Raw genomic sequence first — 20,068 nt, 5'->3', positions numbered from 1 at the left:
TGTCTAACTAGAGACTGCACGCTGAGACAACTTGCAGACGATGGAGTTATTTCCATCACGGGTACTAATCCCGTCGCTCTGCAAAAGTCGTTGCAAGATACCATGAACAATCTGTTCACGTGGGCCCTCAAGCTGGGTATCGAATTCTCTACGGAGAAAACTGAAATGATCGTTTTTTCTAGGAAGCACGAACCCGCCCAATTCCAGCTTCACCTATCCGGCAAAACGATCCAACACTCTATGTTTTTCAAATACCTGGGTGTATATTTTGATTCTAAATGTACCTGGGGGAGACAGATTGCGTATTTGAAACAGAAATGCCAGCAAAGAATCAATTTTCTCCAAACAATAACCGGAACATGGTGGGGTGCCCATCCAGACCTCATTCAGTTGAACAAAACAACGATATTGTCAGTGTTAGAATATGGAAGTTTTTGCTTCCGATCAGCTGCCAGGATTCATATTCTCAAGCTGGAGAGGATACAATATCGTTGCTTGCGTATAGCCATGGGGTGTTTGCATTCGACACATACGATGAGTCTCGAAGTTTTGGCAGGAGTACCCCTGCTTACTCTTCGGTTCACAGAATTATCCTACAGATTTCTCATCCGTTGCAAGATCATGAATCCATTGGTGATTGATAACTTCGAAAATCTACTACAACTGACTCCTCAGTCAAGTTTTATGTCTTTATACCATGAGTACCTTACCCACGACGTGCACCCTTCACCAGGCATCTCCAACCAAGTTTGCTTCCCATACTTTTGCAATTCCTCTGTCATTTTTGATCTGTCCATGCGACAAAAATCCACACCAGATCACCTACGCTCCAATGTTATTCCGTCGATATTTTCGGAAAAATATGGGAAAGTTGGATCTGATAAAATGTTCTTTACTGACGGTTCATACATAAACGAGTCCACTGGCTTCGGCATCTTCAATGAAAATTCCAGTGCCTCTTTCAAACTCAAAGATCCTTGTTCCGTGTATGTCGCAGAAATGGGTGCGATATACTATGCTCTAGGGATCATTGAAACACTGCCCATCGACCATTATTTTATTTTTTCAGACAGTCTCAGATCAATAGAGGCAATCCGCTCAATGAAAGTTGATAAACGCTCATCTTATTTCCTAACAAGAATAAGACATCTATTGAGTGTTTTGGTCGAAAAATTATTCAAGATTACCTTAGCATGGGTTCCCTCTCATTGCTCGATTCCGGGGAATGAGAAAGCGGACTCGCTAGCTAAGGTGGGCGCTTCAGAAGGCACATATTTTGAAAGGCAAATTGCCTATAATGAATTTTTTCACATTTCTCGTCAGGACACACTCGTTAGTTGGCAGCGCATGTGGAGTGAAGATGAGTTCGGTCGTTGGTTACACACGATTATCCCTAAGGTCTCGACGAGTGCATGGTTCAAGGGATTGAATGTAGGTCGTGATTTCATTCGCGTGATATCTCGGCTTATGTCCAATCACTACAACCTAAACGTGCATCTCTATCGCATTGGGCTCGCAGCAAACAATCTTTGTGATTGTGGCGATGGCTACCACGACATCGAGCATGTTGTCTGGTCGTGTATCCGGTTCCATTCTGCTCGCTCTCAGCTCTCTAGAGCACTGAGAGCAAAAGGCAGACAATCGGATATCCCCGTCCGGGATATCTTAGGTAGCCGGGATCCTGATCTTCTGCTTCATCTATACCTGTTCCTCAGAAACGCCGATGTCAACGTTTAATGATGTTTCCTTCGTTGTGTCCTCGTTTCATATCCCTCCTATCCGATCGATAAACTTTTACTTAGTCGCGGCAATACATACACACACTCTTTACAGATGCACGGGCCGAAGGTTGTGCAGTCCACTGATCATTCAACAAGAGCCAAAGGTTGTACCGCTCATGACAACTCTACACGAGCTGATGATTGCGCCGGCTAGTGACCATTCTATCCTGGATTCCTCGAGTCGAGAAAGACGCACCACGCTAGATATGAGGTACAGACGAGGGAGCGTTGCTGATTAATGGTCAGCTGCATCCCAATAGGAAGTATCCCGTGTCGGGCACACGTACAGAGCATCGAAGACTGCAACATACCAATTATGAGAACACTTGTAATACTAACCTCGAGCCAACCGCGAGTAATCGGTTACATATTACTAACATAGTTGTAAGACAAAAATTGTCAAAATATATGACTCCCGGCCCCGGAACCGGGCTTTCTTTCGATGCTCTGATTTTTGTCCAATAGTGCCAAGATGTTGTAGATACCGAGCGTATCCGGTGTCCACAAAGTGCCGCACGATGGCCGTTTTCGACGCGACGGGGTACCGTTCTTTCAACGAGCACGCGTGATGTTTTTGCCATCACGATTAGAGTTCGACGGATAGAGCTGTCAAAATATTTCTACTGACTTATGAGTTACTATGATTGATGCTGCATGGGTAATTTCGATAGTGCGTGTGAAGGTAAACCCATGAAAAATGGTAATTTTTGTCCATTTTTTCAATGAAAACGTTATGGTAGCCGCTTGGCGCGCTGCAGTTCATTTGTTTTGTTTTGTTGTCCTTCGCGCGAACCAGAAATGAAGTTTCTGTGTTGAGTGATGTTCTCCTTTAAAAGGCAATATTCTGAAGAAAACTTAAATTATGAATGGATCAATATGATGACAGTAAACTCATGCAATGAGCAATGCAACAACTAATTGAAAATTTGATTTTTTTCATTCAAAAATAGTGAGTTCTAAAACCAGCCCTTGGCCGAGTGGTTAGCGTCATAACTAACATGCCGGGTGTTCGGGTTCGATTCCCGTTCTGGTCGGGGGAACTTTTCGTCAAAGAAATTTCCTCCGACTTGCACTGTGATCACGCGTATTCTAGAGCTTGCCACTCAGAATGCATTCAAGGCGTGTTATTTGGCATAGAAATCTCAACTAAGTACTAATAAAAATGACGCAAGTAATACTACGTTGAGACGGCGAAGTTCCTCTAGGAACGTTAGTGCCATTGAAGAAGAAGAAGAAAACCAGCCATGATCAGTTTTCGGACAAACTATGATCAGAGGTGGGCAAACCATGATCATAATTTCGCTTTGAAGAAAATCGTTAAAAAACATAAGAATTTGATTAATTTGAACTCCTTATGGTATTGTTAGCTTGTTATTAGAGATTTAGGGCTTTTCAACAAACCAAAAACTATTTAGATTATATGTTAAGAAAAATCGATTTGCATTTACTAGAACCTTGCAAACACCCTAAATCGAACAAACCAAAATGTAGGCTGAAAGCCTCTCAAAGACTGAGTCAATAAATAAATAAACACACGATTGTACACAATAAATATTAAATTTTACGGAGCACAATTTGTACACAAGTTACCATGTTCGTAGACAAAAAATAAGGAAATTGAATCATTGCCCTACCTTGTAATGCTTACACCACTCCTGAGCTTCATTCAAATCACGTCCGTACGCCTGGTTGAAGGAAGTCTCCTTCAGTGTTTGGGGTCCCCGTTGGAGCATCTGATGGAGCGGTTCCAGCGTTTCAAACATACCCTCGATGTTTCGTTCGCCGAAATAGAGCCGTGAAGCTTCCTCCAGTCCCTCGTGCCACTGCTCGTGCCAGAGGATAGCTACCCGAATCAGTTCCTCGCTGCACATGATGGCTTGGTTTACCAGCGTTGACGAGTGTTCGCCCATCGAGTTGAGAATTTTGTGCGCCGCTTGTCGGCGTGCACTGGACGCTGAGTTGGAAGCGACAGTTAGCGGGTAAACGAGGGCCTGTGGGTGACATTTACCGATGTCGTTCAAAAGGTGGTGGATCAGTTCGCCTACAAGATTCCGGGGGGTGTCGATGCGGGCGATCAGCTGAGGAATCACCTGAAGCCACGTGTTGATTTCGATCATTCGCATTCCCTCGATGAGGGCTTCGTAAACCTTGGGGTACTGACCGTAGTCGAACCAAAGTGTTAGCAATCGGAGCGTGTCCTGGAGGGAATTTCCCTGCGAGAGGTTGATCGAGCGGAAGAATCCTTCGACCGCAGGCACAGCGTACTGCCGAATCATGCATTTCTCTTTGTCTCCACCGGGATTTTTCTGCAGGTCTTCCTGTTGCTTCTGGTTTTGGACCACTTCGAAGTTCATATAGGCCCACAGATGCCACGCTTTGTACCAGTTCGAGTCGTGCTTGGTTGCTTTCTCATAGCATGCGAGGATGCCTTTGATAGATTGCTCGTTCAGACCCTGGAGTTGGTTCTGCCACTGGCCTAGCTTCATGTAGCAGCGCGCTAGGAGACGACGGTTTTCGTCTTTCTCGTCGAGATCGAAGTTCCCCTCGATGCTCATATCTGCGACCAAGCGACAGAGTTGTTCGTACGCACGTTGGCGTTCATCGGCCATCCAGAGATGTTTTGTGTAGGCGAAGCTGATGTCCGGCTCGGAATATCTGAGGGGGTGATCCGGGTACTTGGAGGGATCGTAGGGAAGCAGCATGAGCAGCGTTTTCTCGGACAGTTTCAGCGAACCACTCTTCCGACAGAGCGATGCGAACTTGAGCCATGTGCGGACGTCATCCACCGGATGAACCACGAGTGAGTGCACCTGGAGAATTCGCTGCCAGTCTTCGACCAGACGCTGTCCCCCGAGTAATCGATCCCACCACATTGATTTGATGGTTTCCTGGCGTTCGGGGATCAGTTTGTATTGGATAACTTCTTCAAGTTCGGCGAGCATTTGCACGCAAACCATTGCCCCGTAGGCGCGTTCGTACGACTCGCTGGCCATCGCCGTGAGCTCTGTATCCAGCAAGTCTCTCGTGTCATCGATGAGTGTTTGCGCCAACTCATATTCTCCATGATGAACTGCCAAAACGGCACGATAGAACGAGCCGTCTTGGGTTTCTTCGGGGATGAATTTGACAAACTCTTGCATTCCTTCCCAATCCTTCAGACCCCAAGCGGCGGCTGCCGCCAATCGACCCGCCTTGGTGTGTCCCTCTACCCCAAGTGAGTCCCATTTATCCTTCGCCAGGGCATTCAGTGAGGACCATTCGCCGAGAGCTTCCAAGCACCTCATTTGACCAAGTCTGGAGTCCAAATCATTCGCATCCGACTTCAACTTTTCCTCGTACAGTGCAAGCGCCTTCTCCCAGCTGTGCAGCTTCTCGTACCACCGAACCTGGACTTTCATCTCCTCCGATGCATTCCTGTGTTCCCGAGCATACTCCAACAATCCCTCCGCCGCTTCTTTCTGCTGCAATTTATTGTTGATCAATATCAACGACTCGAACACACTCTGATCCTTCTCCTTCATATTGTGAAACTCCTCCTCCTTGTAATGCAACGCTTTCGCATAGGCTCGACACTCCATCGCCCGCTCTCCGAGCAACTTGGGATCAATCCGAAGCGCATCGTTCTCACAATGCTCCATAAACTCAGCCAAATTCAAGATAGTCTGCGTGATCTCCGGCAGATCGGGCACCATCAGCGCTTGCCTCAAACTGGACGACAGCTCCTCCTTCAAACTGTCCGGCAGATCCGTCCAACAGCTCACGAAAGCCGCGTTGAAAAGATCCTTCAACAGTTGGGGATAGTTTTGGGCCAGCGTTCGGCACGATCGCAACGCCGGACTCTTGGATTCCTTCAGCAGTCCGATACTGAGCCGACGGAGCCACTCCAACCAATCGTCCTTCGAGACGCGTCGATTCGCCTTGAACGCTAGCTGAAGATCAACGGTGGAGACGTTCAGCTTGCGGATCGTGGTATCGCTGGTCATCGACATCTCGCGATTCTTGAAGCGGGCCTGGCGCAGCCGAAACTCGTCATCCAGCGCGAGGGTAGTGCTGCTCTGCAGCTTGGTGAGCAACTTGTTGTACTCGGTGTAGGAGATTTTGTGCTTGATCATAATGCGATTGACGTGCGGGACGAAAACCAGATACTTCTTGCCCAGTTGGATCATTATGGAGCACAGGGTTTGCAGGGCAGCTGTCTGAAGCTGACCCGGATGGTTGTCCAGCACGCGCACCAGCGGATGGATAATGCGGGACGCGAAGTCGGTGAAGTCAACGATTTCTGCAAGGTAATTTATAGTTTCCAGCGCTGCCAGCGAAACCTGGAAAGGGATATCGATTGGCTCGAACAACTTCACGACGGCCGGGATGATCAGATGCAGGTAATCGTCAAGGTTGTTGCCAAACTTTTGAAGAGCCGACAGTAGTTTCACGGTTACAATTCGATTGTTCGAGGTGTCATGCAGTAGAACTCGCAGAATTTGGGGCATCAACTGGGAGAGATAGATTTTGAACTCACACCCAAGAGCGATTGCGATTTTCTCCACCAAATTGATGAGTGTCGACTGGAGGGGATGGTTACTGTCCCAGAATGTTTTGATCAGTTGAAATATTTCATCCATGAAGCCAATGATGTGCTGCTTCACGATCTCAATCAGTATCGAGAGCTGCTGGAAGAGGAACTCTTTAAGATTCATCTCAGCGTTGCGAATGTTTCCGAGAAGACTCGGAAGCACTTGTGCGAGGTAGGGAACACATTTGATGCCCAAGCTTTTGAAGATAAACGTAATCGCCTGAACCACACTTATGTGGTGATGAGACAGTGTTGGATCGCGGAGAATCTTCATCAGAGTTGAGATAGCCACTGCCGGGTAGTACTCCTCAAGCTGATTTCCCATATTGATCAACATCTCAGAGGTGGAAAGATCGGTATATTCATCGGTTTTTGAGTCCGATATCGAGATAAGAATATTGTTCGTCTGACTGTCGATCAAACCACGATTCATTTTATGCTTGTAGGGATCCAAAGCTCCCAGAAGACCAAGCACCCGGATTGTTTCCCGTCTCACATAGGATTGTTGCTCAGTTTTCAGGAAGTTAATCAAAATATCAATAAGATTCGGATACTTGTGATAGGGTGAGACAGCCTTCCCGGTGGCACTGACCAGCTGCCCTAAGGTCCACAACGCCACCGCTCTCTTCTCAGTCGAACCAGCGTCGCTCAACATCTCCAGCAAAATTGCAAACAACTCATTCGACCACTTATCCAGCACCTGGTGACCACCGTTGACCTCCGCCAAATCTCCGATCGCTCTCAGCACATTCAGCACCACACCCGGATTCGATTCGGGTTCCTTCAGCTTCGGTACCAACGTTGTCAAAATCGGTCTCATGTACGAGGAAATCAATCGCGGCGTGCTGACGATCAAATGGTCCAACATTCTCGCACTCTGCTCCTTGTTTCGACTCATCCCGGAGTGCTCCAGCTCGGTCAGAATTTGCACCATCGTCTTCCTCAAACTGGGCATCACGTAGGCCGGATTTATCGCCGACAGCCGACCGATAATGATTATCGCAAGTTCCCTAATCTCAAACACCTCATCATTCATCATCATCAGCAGCGAGCTCAGGAACCACGGTTGGGCGAGCTGCGAGTCGAACGTATCATCCAAGGATTTCAAAACCCGCAAGCGCACATTCGGGTCAACATCCGTTATGCCGACAATCAGAATCTTCTCCAGCACATTACCCACAGTCTGCGTGAGCGTTTCCGAACCATCCGCGGAATCGACCGACTGTAGGGCCAGCTTCAGCAGCAGGGTGCATGTTTGGACCGCCTCGATTCGTATCTCCTGTTGTTCGCTCACGAGAAAATGATCCGCGCAACGCTGCACAAATGGGAGCAAACTGTGGCCCTCGAAATTGAACGTTCCAAGCGTTCGAAGGGCAAGCACGGTCGTAGACATATCGGGTGTTTGTTGTTCATACGCGTTCGTGTTGAGGGTGGCTGGAAAGTAACAAAATTAAGTACAACAGTAACACTATCGATTATTTAGTTGATGAATTTCGCGCCAACATTCAAACTAAGCAAATTAAGTATCTCCGCACATTCAATTTCTTCCGAATTTAGTCTAGACTGCTTTCAGGAAAGGGCTTTTTTGATAAATCGGTATAGCAGAAATGTGTTCTATGAGTGACATATAGGACATTGCCTTAATTTCCAAAAAGAAACATGTAAAAATCGATGTGGTTGTTGCAGATCGTGTCATTCGCTTGCAAGATAGGAATATGGAATCGCAAAGAACTGGAGTCCAACTGTTCAGCTTCACCTTCCTAACCAGCCATCGCACCCTAATGTGCTGCTTCGGTATTTGTTCATGGCCACTTCCTGTTCCCAGTCATCGATCGGTATTCGCTTGGTCGCACACATGAACTTCCGATTCTTTATCTCCCTTTTGATTTTCTACACACTATTCAAACTCGTTGAGATTAGAAAATGGGTGTTTTTTGAGGAAGGAGGCAGGAATGAGGGGAATATTTTTTACTCACCAAACCAATCCCCTCGCTCACCGTGCGTTTTTCTTCTCGGGAACACCACTCAGTATTTTTTCAGGAGGAGGCTATGCGATCGTTATTCCTCTCTTCATATTCGTTGTAAATTTGGATTTTGATTACCGTGTGTCCCACATCAGTCCAACATTATAGTTGTTGCATATTTTTGCATTACATTTTTCGTTTTGTCCTACAATTAATCTGGAGCAACCAAACATGACTTGTTTCGGTGTTTCTTCTACGTAGGCATATCGAGGACACAGTGGCGACCTTGTATATTCAGATCTATGTAGATTAGGGTGGCAGCGAAAATGGTCGTGTCAAATTTCAAAAACCGACCATGTACATTTTGTTTATTGACCCAAAAAAATGCCTTGTGCAAAGTCTCAGCTCAATCGGATATGATTTAGGGGTGCCTGAATGCGCTCAAAGTTTTGATTTTTTGACCCTCGAAAATCTTCCTTCATTGCCTCTCAGGTCCCAAAAGGTCGATTTTCGGGCAAAAATTTTTTTTCGAGATGACACCAGGTCTCGACGTTTCATGAATTTTCAAGTTATTTGGGATCGAAAAAAAAACTTCGATTTTCAAATTTCCTTTACTCCTCCCCTGGAAGATTTTCGTGGATCAAAACAACCAAAACTTTGAGCGCTTCGAGGCACCCCTAAATCATGTCCGATTGAGCTGAAATTTTGCACAGATAATTTTTTTGGGCCAATAAACAATTTGTACATGGTCGGTTTTTGAAATTCGATGATGATTTTTCTTTCCATACATCCATTGCCACCCAAATGTAGATATTGCCCGAAGCAACCATTACCCGACAAAGACTGCGTTAGATGTAAGTTTACCTCGCCTTGTTTCCTATTCACCTAATTGGCGATATTGAGAATCAGCCGATGGGTTCATCTACCTTCCCTTTCATTGTCCCGTCTTTTGCCACTCTCGTATCGAGTCAGCTCTTGCTGTTGATGTTCTGAGCAATCGCAGTTCGTTGTTCAGAACATATGTTGTCCTCTGCCAGAATGATATCGATGGCGATCATCTCGACGATAACACTTTATTTATTTACAATGCTATGATCCCTTGGAGAGATTGAATCTGATTCACAACATTATTTCGCCAATGCCTTCGGTTCATAGCTGTAGTTTCCAACTTCCGGTTGCATCGATTCTCGATCGCTGGACTTCTCTCCTTCTTGTTCCTATCGGATTTGATGCGAACACCATCTTTGCAGAGCTGCTGTCCGGCAATCTTGCGACATACCCTGCCCATCGCCCATCGACTTTAAGGATTTTCGGAGCCCATAGTACGCGCGACTTCCGTTGACTTTGCGTCTTCAAATTAAACGGCTGTTGTTGTCAGTTGTTATCAATGAGTTCAGATAGACAAATTGCTCTACCCAAGATGAATTCTGTAGCTATCAGTATCATGTATTTAGTTTTAGACGCATTGATCCCAAGCCCGATCAGCTCTGCTTCGTGTTTCAATCGGGTATACATGTCCGATACCCTCGCATGTATTCTTTCTATTATGTACACGTCATTGGCGAAGCAGATAAACTGACTAGACTAGTTGAAAATCGTGTCCCGCATGTTGAAGCTCGCTCTCCGCATAACACCTTTCAGCGTCACGTTGAAGAGCAAACAGGAGAGTCAATCACCTTGTCGAAGTCCCCTGTGAGTCTCCAACGATTCCGACAGATCACCTGAGATCCACACGCTGCATCGTACACCTTTCATAGTTGTTTGAATCAGTATTGTCAGCTTTCGGGGAAAGCCGTATTCATCCATGATTCTTCATAGCTGTCGTCGGTCGATTGTATCTTATTCGGCCTTGAAATCGAGGAAGATGTGGTTTGTAGAGGTACTCGCGGCGCTTTTGGAGGATCTGCCGCAGTGTCTGCCTCAATCGTTGAGCGGGTGTGAATCCGACCTGATAACTTACTATTGGCGATAGACGACGAAAAAGGATCCGAGACAGAACTTTGTAGGCACCATTCAGGATCGTGATTGCACGGTAGTCTCAAATCAGCTTATTATGTGTCCCGGAAACTGACCTTCAACCAATATATACACTCTACAAGTTTTCGCAGACATCCCTTAAAGAGGTCGGCTGCGAAGCCAGCCTTACCAGCTACTTTGTGGTTCTTTAGTAGATTAACTTCACCCATCATGGGGGGTGGTACGTCGTCGTTGTTCACTGCACCGCTGTAGTCCTGATCAACGCAGTCTTGTGCGCTGTTCAGGTGTTCATCGAGGTGTTACGTCCACCTTTCGATCACCTCGCGTTTGTTCGTCAATATGCCTCCACTCATGTTCCTGTACATTTCGGTCCGTGGCAAAAGCCTTTGTGGGAGGCGTTCAGTTTCTTGAGAAACTTCCGCGATTTTCGAGAATGATAAAGCAGCTGTGTTTGCTGCATTCGCTTCAATCGGTATCGTTCCATGTTCAGAAGCGCTCGGCACTCGTCGTCGAGCCATTCGTTCCGTTGTCCTCGTTGTTCATATCCGATGACGGTGATGTCAACATCCTGGAGAGCTTTAGTGTCAGCACTTCGTTATACACCCCCGTTCCACAATATAGGTCCGTCATCTGGCTAATCCTAGTTTCGTATAATCGTATTCTGTTCTGGAAATAACTCTGCAGGATTTACAAAGAGACAGTGCATTCTGTTCATTGCTATAACAGTTGTCACAGTTGCGTTTTTAACGTCTATTGTGATAATAGTTCCTCCACTATTCTGTTTGATGGCTTTTTCGGTTGTGCAGTTCACTGAGATAATCGCGACAAGAGTCGATTTTCCCCTCCGAAATCCGAACTGTCTTTTCGACAATCCCGATGATAACTATGGGTATATCCTTCAAAAACTCTCCAATTCATACCATTTCTGGATTGATGACCGAAGTCCATGTGCTTAAAATACCTTACAACTTAGTGGGTGGGTCTCAGGGTACACACCGTCCAACCTACTTTTACCTCTCCTGCCTTCAGCAGGTTGGTGGCGTTGTTTCTGGGTAGCCGTATTGTTGCTCTCTGTTTGTTGCTATAAGTCTTCCTCATCTGTATAGTTAGCGAGGCTTCTGCCACCTCAAACTGTTCTTAAAACACAGAACTATGAATGATAAGGTTTTTTTTTCAACTTGAAAAACATTTCGCCGTTCTGGATACACCGGAACTTTGCCACATATTCGAAATTTTTTAGAGATGGGTCCTGCTGGATGTCAACATATGATACAACGCAGGCTTTGCTTACGAGCAGAGATAATCTAGCTTCTGCTACTTTTCGTCACTCGTTCGAGTTTTCATGCCAATTATGCCATCATCTTTATGTTTTTTGTCGCATTGTTTTTTTCCGGAGTTGCCATCTTCTTTTGGTGGAGTATTCGATTGGCGTTCTTGCGATTTTTTTTTGTATAATTTACCTGGCTTTGTTCCGTCTACCGCTGAGTGTATGAGCGTAAACCATAAGCCCCACCCCTAGGAAGTGCAGAAACGCACACAACTGCAACAGCAAATCTGTGAGCCACGCGAGCGCGTGTGCAAAATGCATATTCAGACAGTCTTATTCCAACCTTCAAATCGACAACATTAAAAGTAGAGCTATTAAATAAGTTAAACTACCGAAGTGTGTTATTTTCAAACGTTGTGCCTTGTTTCCGACCGGACTTAGCTTGTAGATCCATGACAGGACCCCACCAGTGGTAATCCTTTGTGGACACCTACAAGTGTAAGATTTTCATACAGTCCACAATCAGTGAACCGACGACCGAATACCGATTTTTAGATCCGAATCCGAACATAATTTGGTCCTTCGAACCGGATTACAGAACCGATAGACTTGAAGTGTTTCCCGCAAGAAGAAGAAGTTTCTACGTCGCGAAAAAAGTGATTGAACTTGTCGCAACACGTTTGAATTTGTTTGATTCGAACATTCGCCCCGTGCTGCGTTTTTTCTTAACGTGTTTGAACTTGAATAGTGATTCGCTACGTACAGTAACGATTGTCGTAACGTGTTCAAACTTGCATAGTGTTTTGTTCTCCATAACGTGTCGTTAAGTTAAGTGAAATCAACGATGCCGCTAGAGCATTCGCCGAACAAGAAGCAGCAGAATGCTGACGAACAGCATAATGATGACGAGCAGCAAAGCGGGTTATTTCGAGGATTTCCAGACAACGAAAATAATGTAGGTGCTACGAGTTTAGCATATTCGAATAAGCTAGCAGCAGTTTTTCGCCAGCGTAATCAAATAAAACTGAAAATTGTGCGCATACAGAAATCGTTGCAAGGGGAACAAAACGTAGGATTGGCGCAGTTGAATGTTTTTTCGAAAAACTTATCAGCCGCGTACACCGAATTTAGTGGTTTTCACAGCAAAGTAATGGAACTGATTTCTGATGACGAGCTTGCCGCACAAGAAAAAATATACGAAGATTTCGAAAATCTATACAATTTTGTGTCGATGATTGTTGAAGATTTGATATTGACTGCCAAGGATGAAAATTCTATTTCGATGAATAAGCCGCAAGTAATAATTCAGCAACAGTCATTGAAAGCGCCAATTCCTACGTTCGATGGAAGTTATTCAGCCTGGCCTAAATTTAAAGCTATATTTCAAGATCTGATGGCGATGTCAGGTGATTCCGACGTCATTAAATTATTTCACCTCGATAAGGCTCTCATCGGATCCGCTGTTGGTGCACTTGACGCGAAAATAATGAGCGAGGGTAACTATGATCAAGCATGGGCAGTGTTGACAGAACGATATGAAAATCAACGAGTGATTGTCGAGTCACACATCCGAGGACTATTTAGTCTACCCAAGATGTCAACAGAATCATGCAAAGATTTACGAACCCTGCTCGATGAAGCAACCCGTCATGTTGAGAGTCTTCGTTACCTACAACAACATCTCACTGGTGTATCCGAACACATGGTTGTATATTTGATCGTCAATGCACTTGATAGGTCCACACGCAAAGCTTGGGAATCAAGTTTGAGGAAAGCCGAGCTACCGAAATACGAACCGACGATTGCGTTTCTCAAATCCAGATGTCAGATCCTCGAAAACTGTGAAAATGCAACTCAGCCGTCAGGATTACAACCGAAATCGAAAACTGTTCCTGTTACTGCGAAATTACCGACAACTAGGAGCCATGCAGCCGTTACAAAACCTGCCGAAATAAATACCATCGTCAACGCTTGTGCTTTCTGTGGTGGATAGCACATGAATTTCCAGTGCAACAAATTAAATGATTTATCCGCAGCTCAGAAGAATGAAAAGGTTAGAGCATTGGGAATTTGCTTTAACTGTCTCCGAAAAGGACACCGCTCCAGAGATTGTCCTTCGTCCAAGACGTGTCGTAAGTGCCAGAAGCGACACCACACACAACTACACGATGATACAGAAGCTGTAAATCGCGATCTGAACTTGAATGCCGCTATTTCAAGAGAACACCAACCGCCAGCTGCTGCTCCGAAACCAGTCACAAGAGAAGTACCAATTTCTACGACCTGTTCCTGCAACTGTACACAGGATATGAAAACGGTACTGCTACTCACAGCAGTGGTTCACGTCTTTGACAGGAATAATCATCCGCACCTGTGTCGCGTTCTGCTAGACAGTGGATCACAGGTTAACTTCATCACCGAACAGATGGCTGACCGTTTAGCTATTCCGAAGAAAAGCGCAAATATTTCGATTACTGGAATCAACGCTCTACGAACACTCGCACGCGATAAGGTTACTGTACATTTCCGCTCCCGCAACAGTGAATACCGAAACCAAATAGAATGTTTGATAACACCGAAAGTGACTGGAACGATACCCACAAGTAAAATTGACATCACACGTTGGAAGATTCCGAATGGATTTGTACTAGCTGATCCAGAGTTTCATTTGCCAGCCAAAGTGGATTTGCTGATTGGTGCAGAGCTGTTCTTCGAACTGATGAAACCCGGACAATTGAACCTCGCTGAGAATTTACCGCAACTACGAGAGACTTGCCTAGGATGGATTGTAGCTGGTGTCGTCAATAATTCATCATCAGGTACATTACAGCATTCAAATCTAGCCTCTATTGATGACATCGAAAGCAGAATGCACCGATTTTGGGAAATCGAAGATGTTCCGAACGTAAGTCAATATTCGACCGAACAAAGGTCATGCGAAGAGCATTTCGTGAATACATGTAAACGAGACGATAGCGGTAGATTTGTTGTGAAGCTGCCATTGAAGGAGAACTCTAGTGATTTAGATGACTGCTATGCACTAGCATTGAAGCGCTTCTTGTCGTTAGAGAAACGACTTGCACGGGATTCCAATCTACGAAGTCAATATCAAGATTTCATCCGTGAATATGAAGACCTTGGACATTGCCAGGAAGTTACACCAACCAACGAAACACCGAATCAAAGCAAGTATTACATGCCACATCACGTAGTTTTACGTCCGACTAGTAGTAGCACTATGTGCAGAGTAGTGTTTGACGCGAGTGCTAAATCGTCTCCAACAGCCCTATCGCTTAATGACGTCCTAATGGTAGGTCCTGTAGTGCAGAGCGATTTATTTTCGATTATACTACGCTTTAGGAAATACCGGTACGTGTTTTCAGCTGACATAACGAAAATGTATCGTCAGATACTAGTTGCTCCAGAAGACAGAACATATCAGCGTATACTTTGGAGAGAAAGTCCATCCGATCCACTACGAGTGCTGCAACTCAACACTGTGACGTACGGTACAGCATCCGCACCGTTTCAAGCCAGCCGTTGCCTGATGAAGCTCGCCGAAGACGAAGCCGCCGAAACACCTTCTGCAGCTCGCGTTCTGCAAGAAGACTTTTATATGGATGACGCACTGTCTGGTGCAGACACAATCGACGACGCCGTTGATATTCAGCAACAGTTGCAGAAGTTGCTGAGCAAAGGTGGTTTCGCCATACATAAATGGTGCTCCAACTCCGAAGATTTTTTATTCGAACATCCCAGAAGAATGCCGCGAGAAACAAATGCCGATTCCGGAATATGGAGCAAACGAAGCGATTAAGTTGCTTGGATTACTGTGGGATCCACGAAATGACATATTCTTCATCACGAATCCCTTCCGCCAACAAGCGACGAACGACAATGTTACCAAGAGGGGCATCTACTCAGAAATATCGAAATTGTTCGATCCCATAGGAATAATAGCTCCAGTCATCGTGGCAGCGAAGCTCTTAGTACAGCAATTGTGGAAAGCGAAACTTGAATGGGATGAGCCAGTGAATATCGAGTGCTTACATCAATGGAAGGAACTTAAAAACGGAATTGCCACTGCTAACCCATATCAACGTACCCAGGTGTGTAACATTCGACAATGTGGTATCATTTTCGCTCCATGGTTTTGCAGATGCATCTTCAGTTGCCTATGGTGCTTGTATTTATCTGCGCAATGAATTTGCCGATGGTTCCGCTAAACTACGTCTGTTAAGCAGCAAATCGAAAGTAGCACCGCTTCACGAGCTTTCGATTCCACGAAAAGAGTTGTGTGCTGCTCTTCTGCTCACACGATTATTACAACGAGTGATTCCTGCCTTGAAGATGGAAGTGCGAGAAATTGTGCTGTGGTCAGACAGTACGATTGTTTTAGCCTGGATGAGAAAACCGCTTGATCAACTTCAACAGTTTGTCCGTAATCGTATCGCAGAAATTCGTAAATTCACCGCAGAATGTCAGTGGAACTATATACGATCCCAATCGAACCCAGCAGATATAGTTTCACGAGGACAATTACCCGAAGCATTGAGCCAGAACTACCTTTGGTGGAACGGACCGAAATTCCTCGAAGGTCCGGATTATCCCGTCGAAGAAATAGCGCATGTTCCAGATCAGCTCCTGCCCGAGATAACAGTTGTGGTAGCAACATCAACGCTAAGTATAGAACCTTTATCCTTCCTACACAAACACAATAATTTTCGCAAACTTCAACGAATTATGTCGCATATTATTCGATTTGTTGATAACTGCCGACAGAAAAATCCGCTAGATCGCAGAAAATCAAATCATCACACTGTCATCGAGCTACGACGAGCAACCGATGCGATATTTAAGATTTTGCAGCACATACATCTCAGTGATGAGATTCAACGAGTTCTATCCAATCAACCGTGTAAACGAATAGGAAATTTAAGACCAGTATACAATGATGGCTTGCTTCGAGTTGGAGGCAGATTGGATCATTCAACATTGCCTTTTGCTTCCAAACATCAGATTATTTTACCCGATAAGGATCCGATAACTAAAGCTTTCATAAGAACGATTCACGAAGAATTACTCCATGTCGGCCAAACAGGACTTATCAATGCCTTTCAGCAGCGATATTGGCTACTTAACGCTCGATCTACAGTTCGAAAGGTAACCCGCAGTTGTATTCGTTGCTTCCGAACAAATCCGACCGATACTACACAGCTTATGGGGAGCCTGCCAAGATCTCGTGTAGTTCCGTCCCCACCATTTGCAGTAACTGGTGTCGACTATGCCGGTCCACTTTGGATAAAGGAAGGAGCACGACGTCCGAGATTAATTAAAGCATACGTTGCAGTATATGTGTGTATGTCAACTAAAGCTGTGCACATGGAAGCAGTTTCCAATCTCACGATCGACGCTTTCGTCGCCTCTCTCAAACGACTAATTGGACGACGAGGGTTAGTGCAACAGATACACTCCGATAACGCATCTAACTTTCGAGGTGCCCACCACAAACTCAATCAAATTTACCGACAATTCCGAAACCAGCAGGATTTAAATCGAATTCAACAATTCTGTCAGCAACGTGAAATCGAATGGCAGTTCATACCACCAGATGCTCCAGAGTTTGGTGGACTTTGGGAAGCCGCTGTTAAATCTGCAAAAACGCATTTGAAAAGAATTGCCGGAACCGCAAAGTTGACTTTTGAAGAGTTGGTCACTGTTTTAATTGAGATTGAAGCAGTTTTAAACTCCAGACCTTTATTCACCGTTTCCAGAGATCCAGCAGATCCTCAGGTAATCACACCAGCACATTTTTTAATCGGTCGCCCTCTTATCGCTTTAGCAGAACCATCCTTGGAAAATGTAAAGGCTACCCGATTAGATAGATGGCAACATTTGCAGCTGATGCGCGAGCATTTCTGGCGCGCATGGACCCGATTATCTCAACACTCTTCAACCACGAAAGAAGAATCTACGAACGGCAAAATCTTCGTCCAGGAATGATCGTCCTACTCCATGACAAAAATCTGCCGCCACTCAATTGGAAACTGGGTCGAATTACATGCGTCTATCCCGGCGATGATGGTCTGGTTCGAACAGTTGATGTCTTCGCAAACGGATCAACGTACAGGCGACCAATCACCAAGGTTTCAGTGTTGCCAACCGAGGACAATTCTAATGGATCCAGCTTGTGTCATTGATGTGATACATCACCCGGGGGAGAATGTTCCGTCTACCGCCGAGTGTATGAGCGTAAACCATAAGCCCCACCCCTAGGAAGTGCAGAAACGCACACAACTGCAACAGCAAATCTGTGAGCCACGCGAGCGCGTGTGCAAAATGCATATTCAGACAGTCTTATTCCAACCTTCAAATCGACAACATTAAAAGTAGAGCTATTAAATAAGTTAAACTACCGAAGTGTGTTATTTTCAAACGTTGTGTCTTGTTTCCGACCGGACTTAGCTTGTAGATCCATGACAGGACCCCACCAGTGGTAATCCTTTGTGGACACCTACAAGTGTAAGATTTTCATACAGTCCACAATCAGTGAACCGACGACCGAATACCGATTTTTAGATCCGAATCCGAACAGGCTTATTACAGAGAATTTTCCTTGTTTCCGCTCTTGTCCTCTAGATCTGCTGCTCCGAGTGCGGACTTTATTTTGACGTAGGACTACGTCTAACCTTTCAATATAGGGGTCCATTTCAATAATTCGGTGTGAAAAAGTGTTCAGTTTTTAAACGCTAATACCTCCTCAATTAATGAATGAATTTTGGTTCCAGATACACACATTGATAGGAAATATCCTCAGCAATTGTTTATATGCTATACATCATGGTTTTTCGGCTCATATAAAGTTCAAATTGATGAAAAATTGGAACAAAGAATTACTTTCCCATACATTTTGGCTGCGCTCCCGCAGCAAACAGCTATTCATTACAAGCAACCACGGGTACGGGCGAAACGTATGGACAAGGTGAAGAAGGGAGACAAAAAAAAAAGAGATTCGAAATAAATATAGGCGGTCGCTCCAACGTTAACTATATGGCTTTATAAAGTGAGCGATGGTGGGGCTTGGCCACATTCTATCATCGGACGCCAAGCAGGAAAGGCGCTATCTTGAAATTGATTTTCAGCAAAAGAGATATCGCTGCATTTGTAGGGGATGTATGTGGTGCGATACCGCAAGAGTGAGAGAAAGGAGTTTCAATGGGATGTGGAGCAGGAGAGCCTATCGAAGTGTGTTAAAAGCGGTGAAGCGGTCGCGCCGGGTGAATGAGTGGCGATCGCGCTCGATTTGATAGAATGCTGGAGTTTTTAAACGGTTTTATTTAGCTGTGACATATTTGTATGTTTGTATGTAACATGTTTGTCTATGGCGCTGTACCACATTAATTGAAATTTGACCCATATCCTGTTGACCGGTTGATCTGAAATTTGGAATACACCTTTATCTCTGCAGTCATTAAAAAACTGCATATTTCATGATCTTGAAAATCCAAGATGGCAACCGCTACAAAATGGCGGATTACATATTTTCTCAAAGCCCCATCAATATGGGTATCAAATGAAAGGGATTGACAAGTAGAACACAGTTATTTATGAAAAATGCAAATCCAAAATGGACGCCACCACAAAATGGCGGATTACATATTTTCTCTAAACCCCATCAATATGGGTATCAAATGAAGGACTTGACTAGTAGAACACAGTTATTCATGAGGATTGCAAGGCCCAATTATATCACGATACCAGACGGTCAACTCCTATTACGATATGCTTGCAATCAAGTGTGTGTTCGTTGCCGGTTGAACAATAACCCCTACAACATTTGCACCGCACGACAAATTTTGATTTTTTCGTATTTGAATCTAAACGTTTCAGTGTTTGCTGAGTGCTGAGGTTTTATTCTATCCTTTTTAAATTTTTTTTCTGTAATTTTGTACATGAAAAGTTGGTCATTCTGGGATCTGTGCTCCATGTTATTCGATTAATGGACACCCCTTGGTGTAGTCCTACGTCTTTCCGGTTATGTCCCCGACATTACCCACCCGTCTTTTTATTGTGATTATTCTTATTACAGCCTGCATACCTCCCTCCTATTATAGCGTGTATATCTCTTCTTTTCTTGTTGTACTCATAGTTCGAACTCCTCGTTCGCTTTCTTTACCTCGCTCAACTTAGATTTTTCTTGTTGTACACCTGTCTGCTTCTCCTGGTTATTTCATGGTTATCTTTGCAAGAAGGAAGACCATTTTTTGGTTTGACGCGGTCCTTCATGGAGATCGTGTTCAGAGCCGGACTAGATTCTGTCCACGGACTCCGAATATATGGCCAGAATAAGTTCCGGGGCCATAGGATATATTTTCAGTATAAGTTTTGGAATATGTTTGCTTGAAACTTTCTTATAAAAATTTCCTGTAATTCACTTTTAGAACTCTTTTCTGTAGAAGTTGTCGTTATTGAGCTACATCGATTTAAAAAAGCACACAAAAATTTCACC

General features: G+C 44.8%; 1 protein-coding gene across 1 annotated transcript in view; it reads right to left on the bottom strand.

Moving 5' to 3' along the window:
- Positions 1–20,068, bottom strand: part of LOC129775553 (serine/threonine-protein kinase Tor) — a 40,032-nt gene that overhangs the window by 17,667 nt on the left and 2,297 nt on the right. The window contains exon 4 of the mRNA XM_055780408.1: positions 3,416–7,785. Coding sequence (XP_055636383.1) covers positions 3,416–7,785 — 4,370 coding nt within the window. The remainder of the gene's footprint in view (positions 1–3,415; positions 7,786–20,068) is intronic.

Source organism: Toxorhynchites rutilus, chromosome 3 (genome assembly GCF_029784135.1).
Source record: "Toxorhynchites rutilus septentrionalis strain SRP chromosome 3, ASM2978413v1, whole genome shotgun sequence".
NCBI lineage: Eukaryota > Metazoa > Arthropoda > Insecta > Diptera > Culicidae > Toxorhynchites > Toxorhynchites rutilus.
Note: the sequence above shows the minus strand (reverse complement) of the source record. Positions and strands in the feature narration are given on the sequence as shown.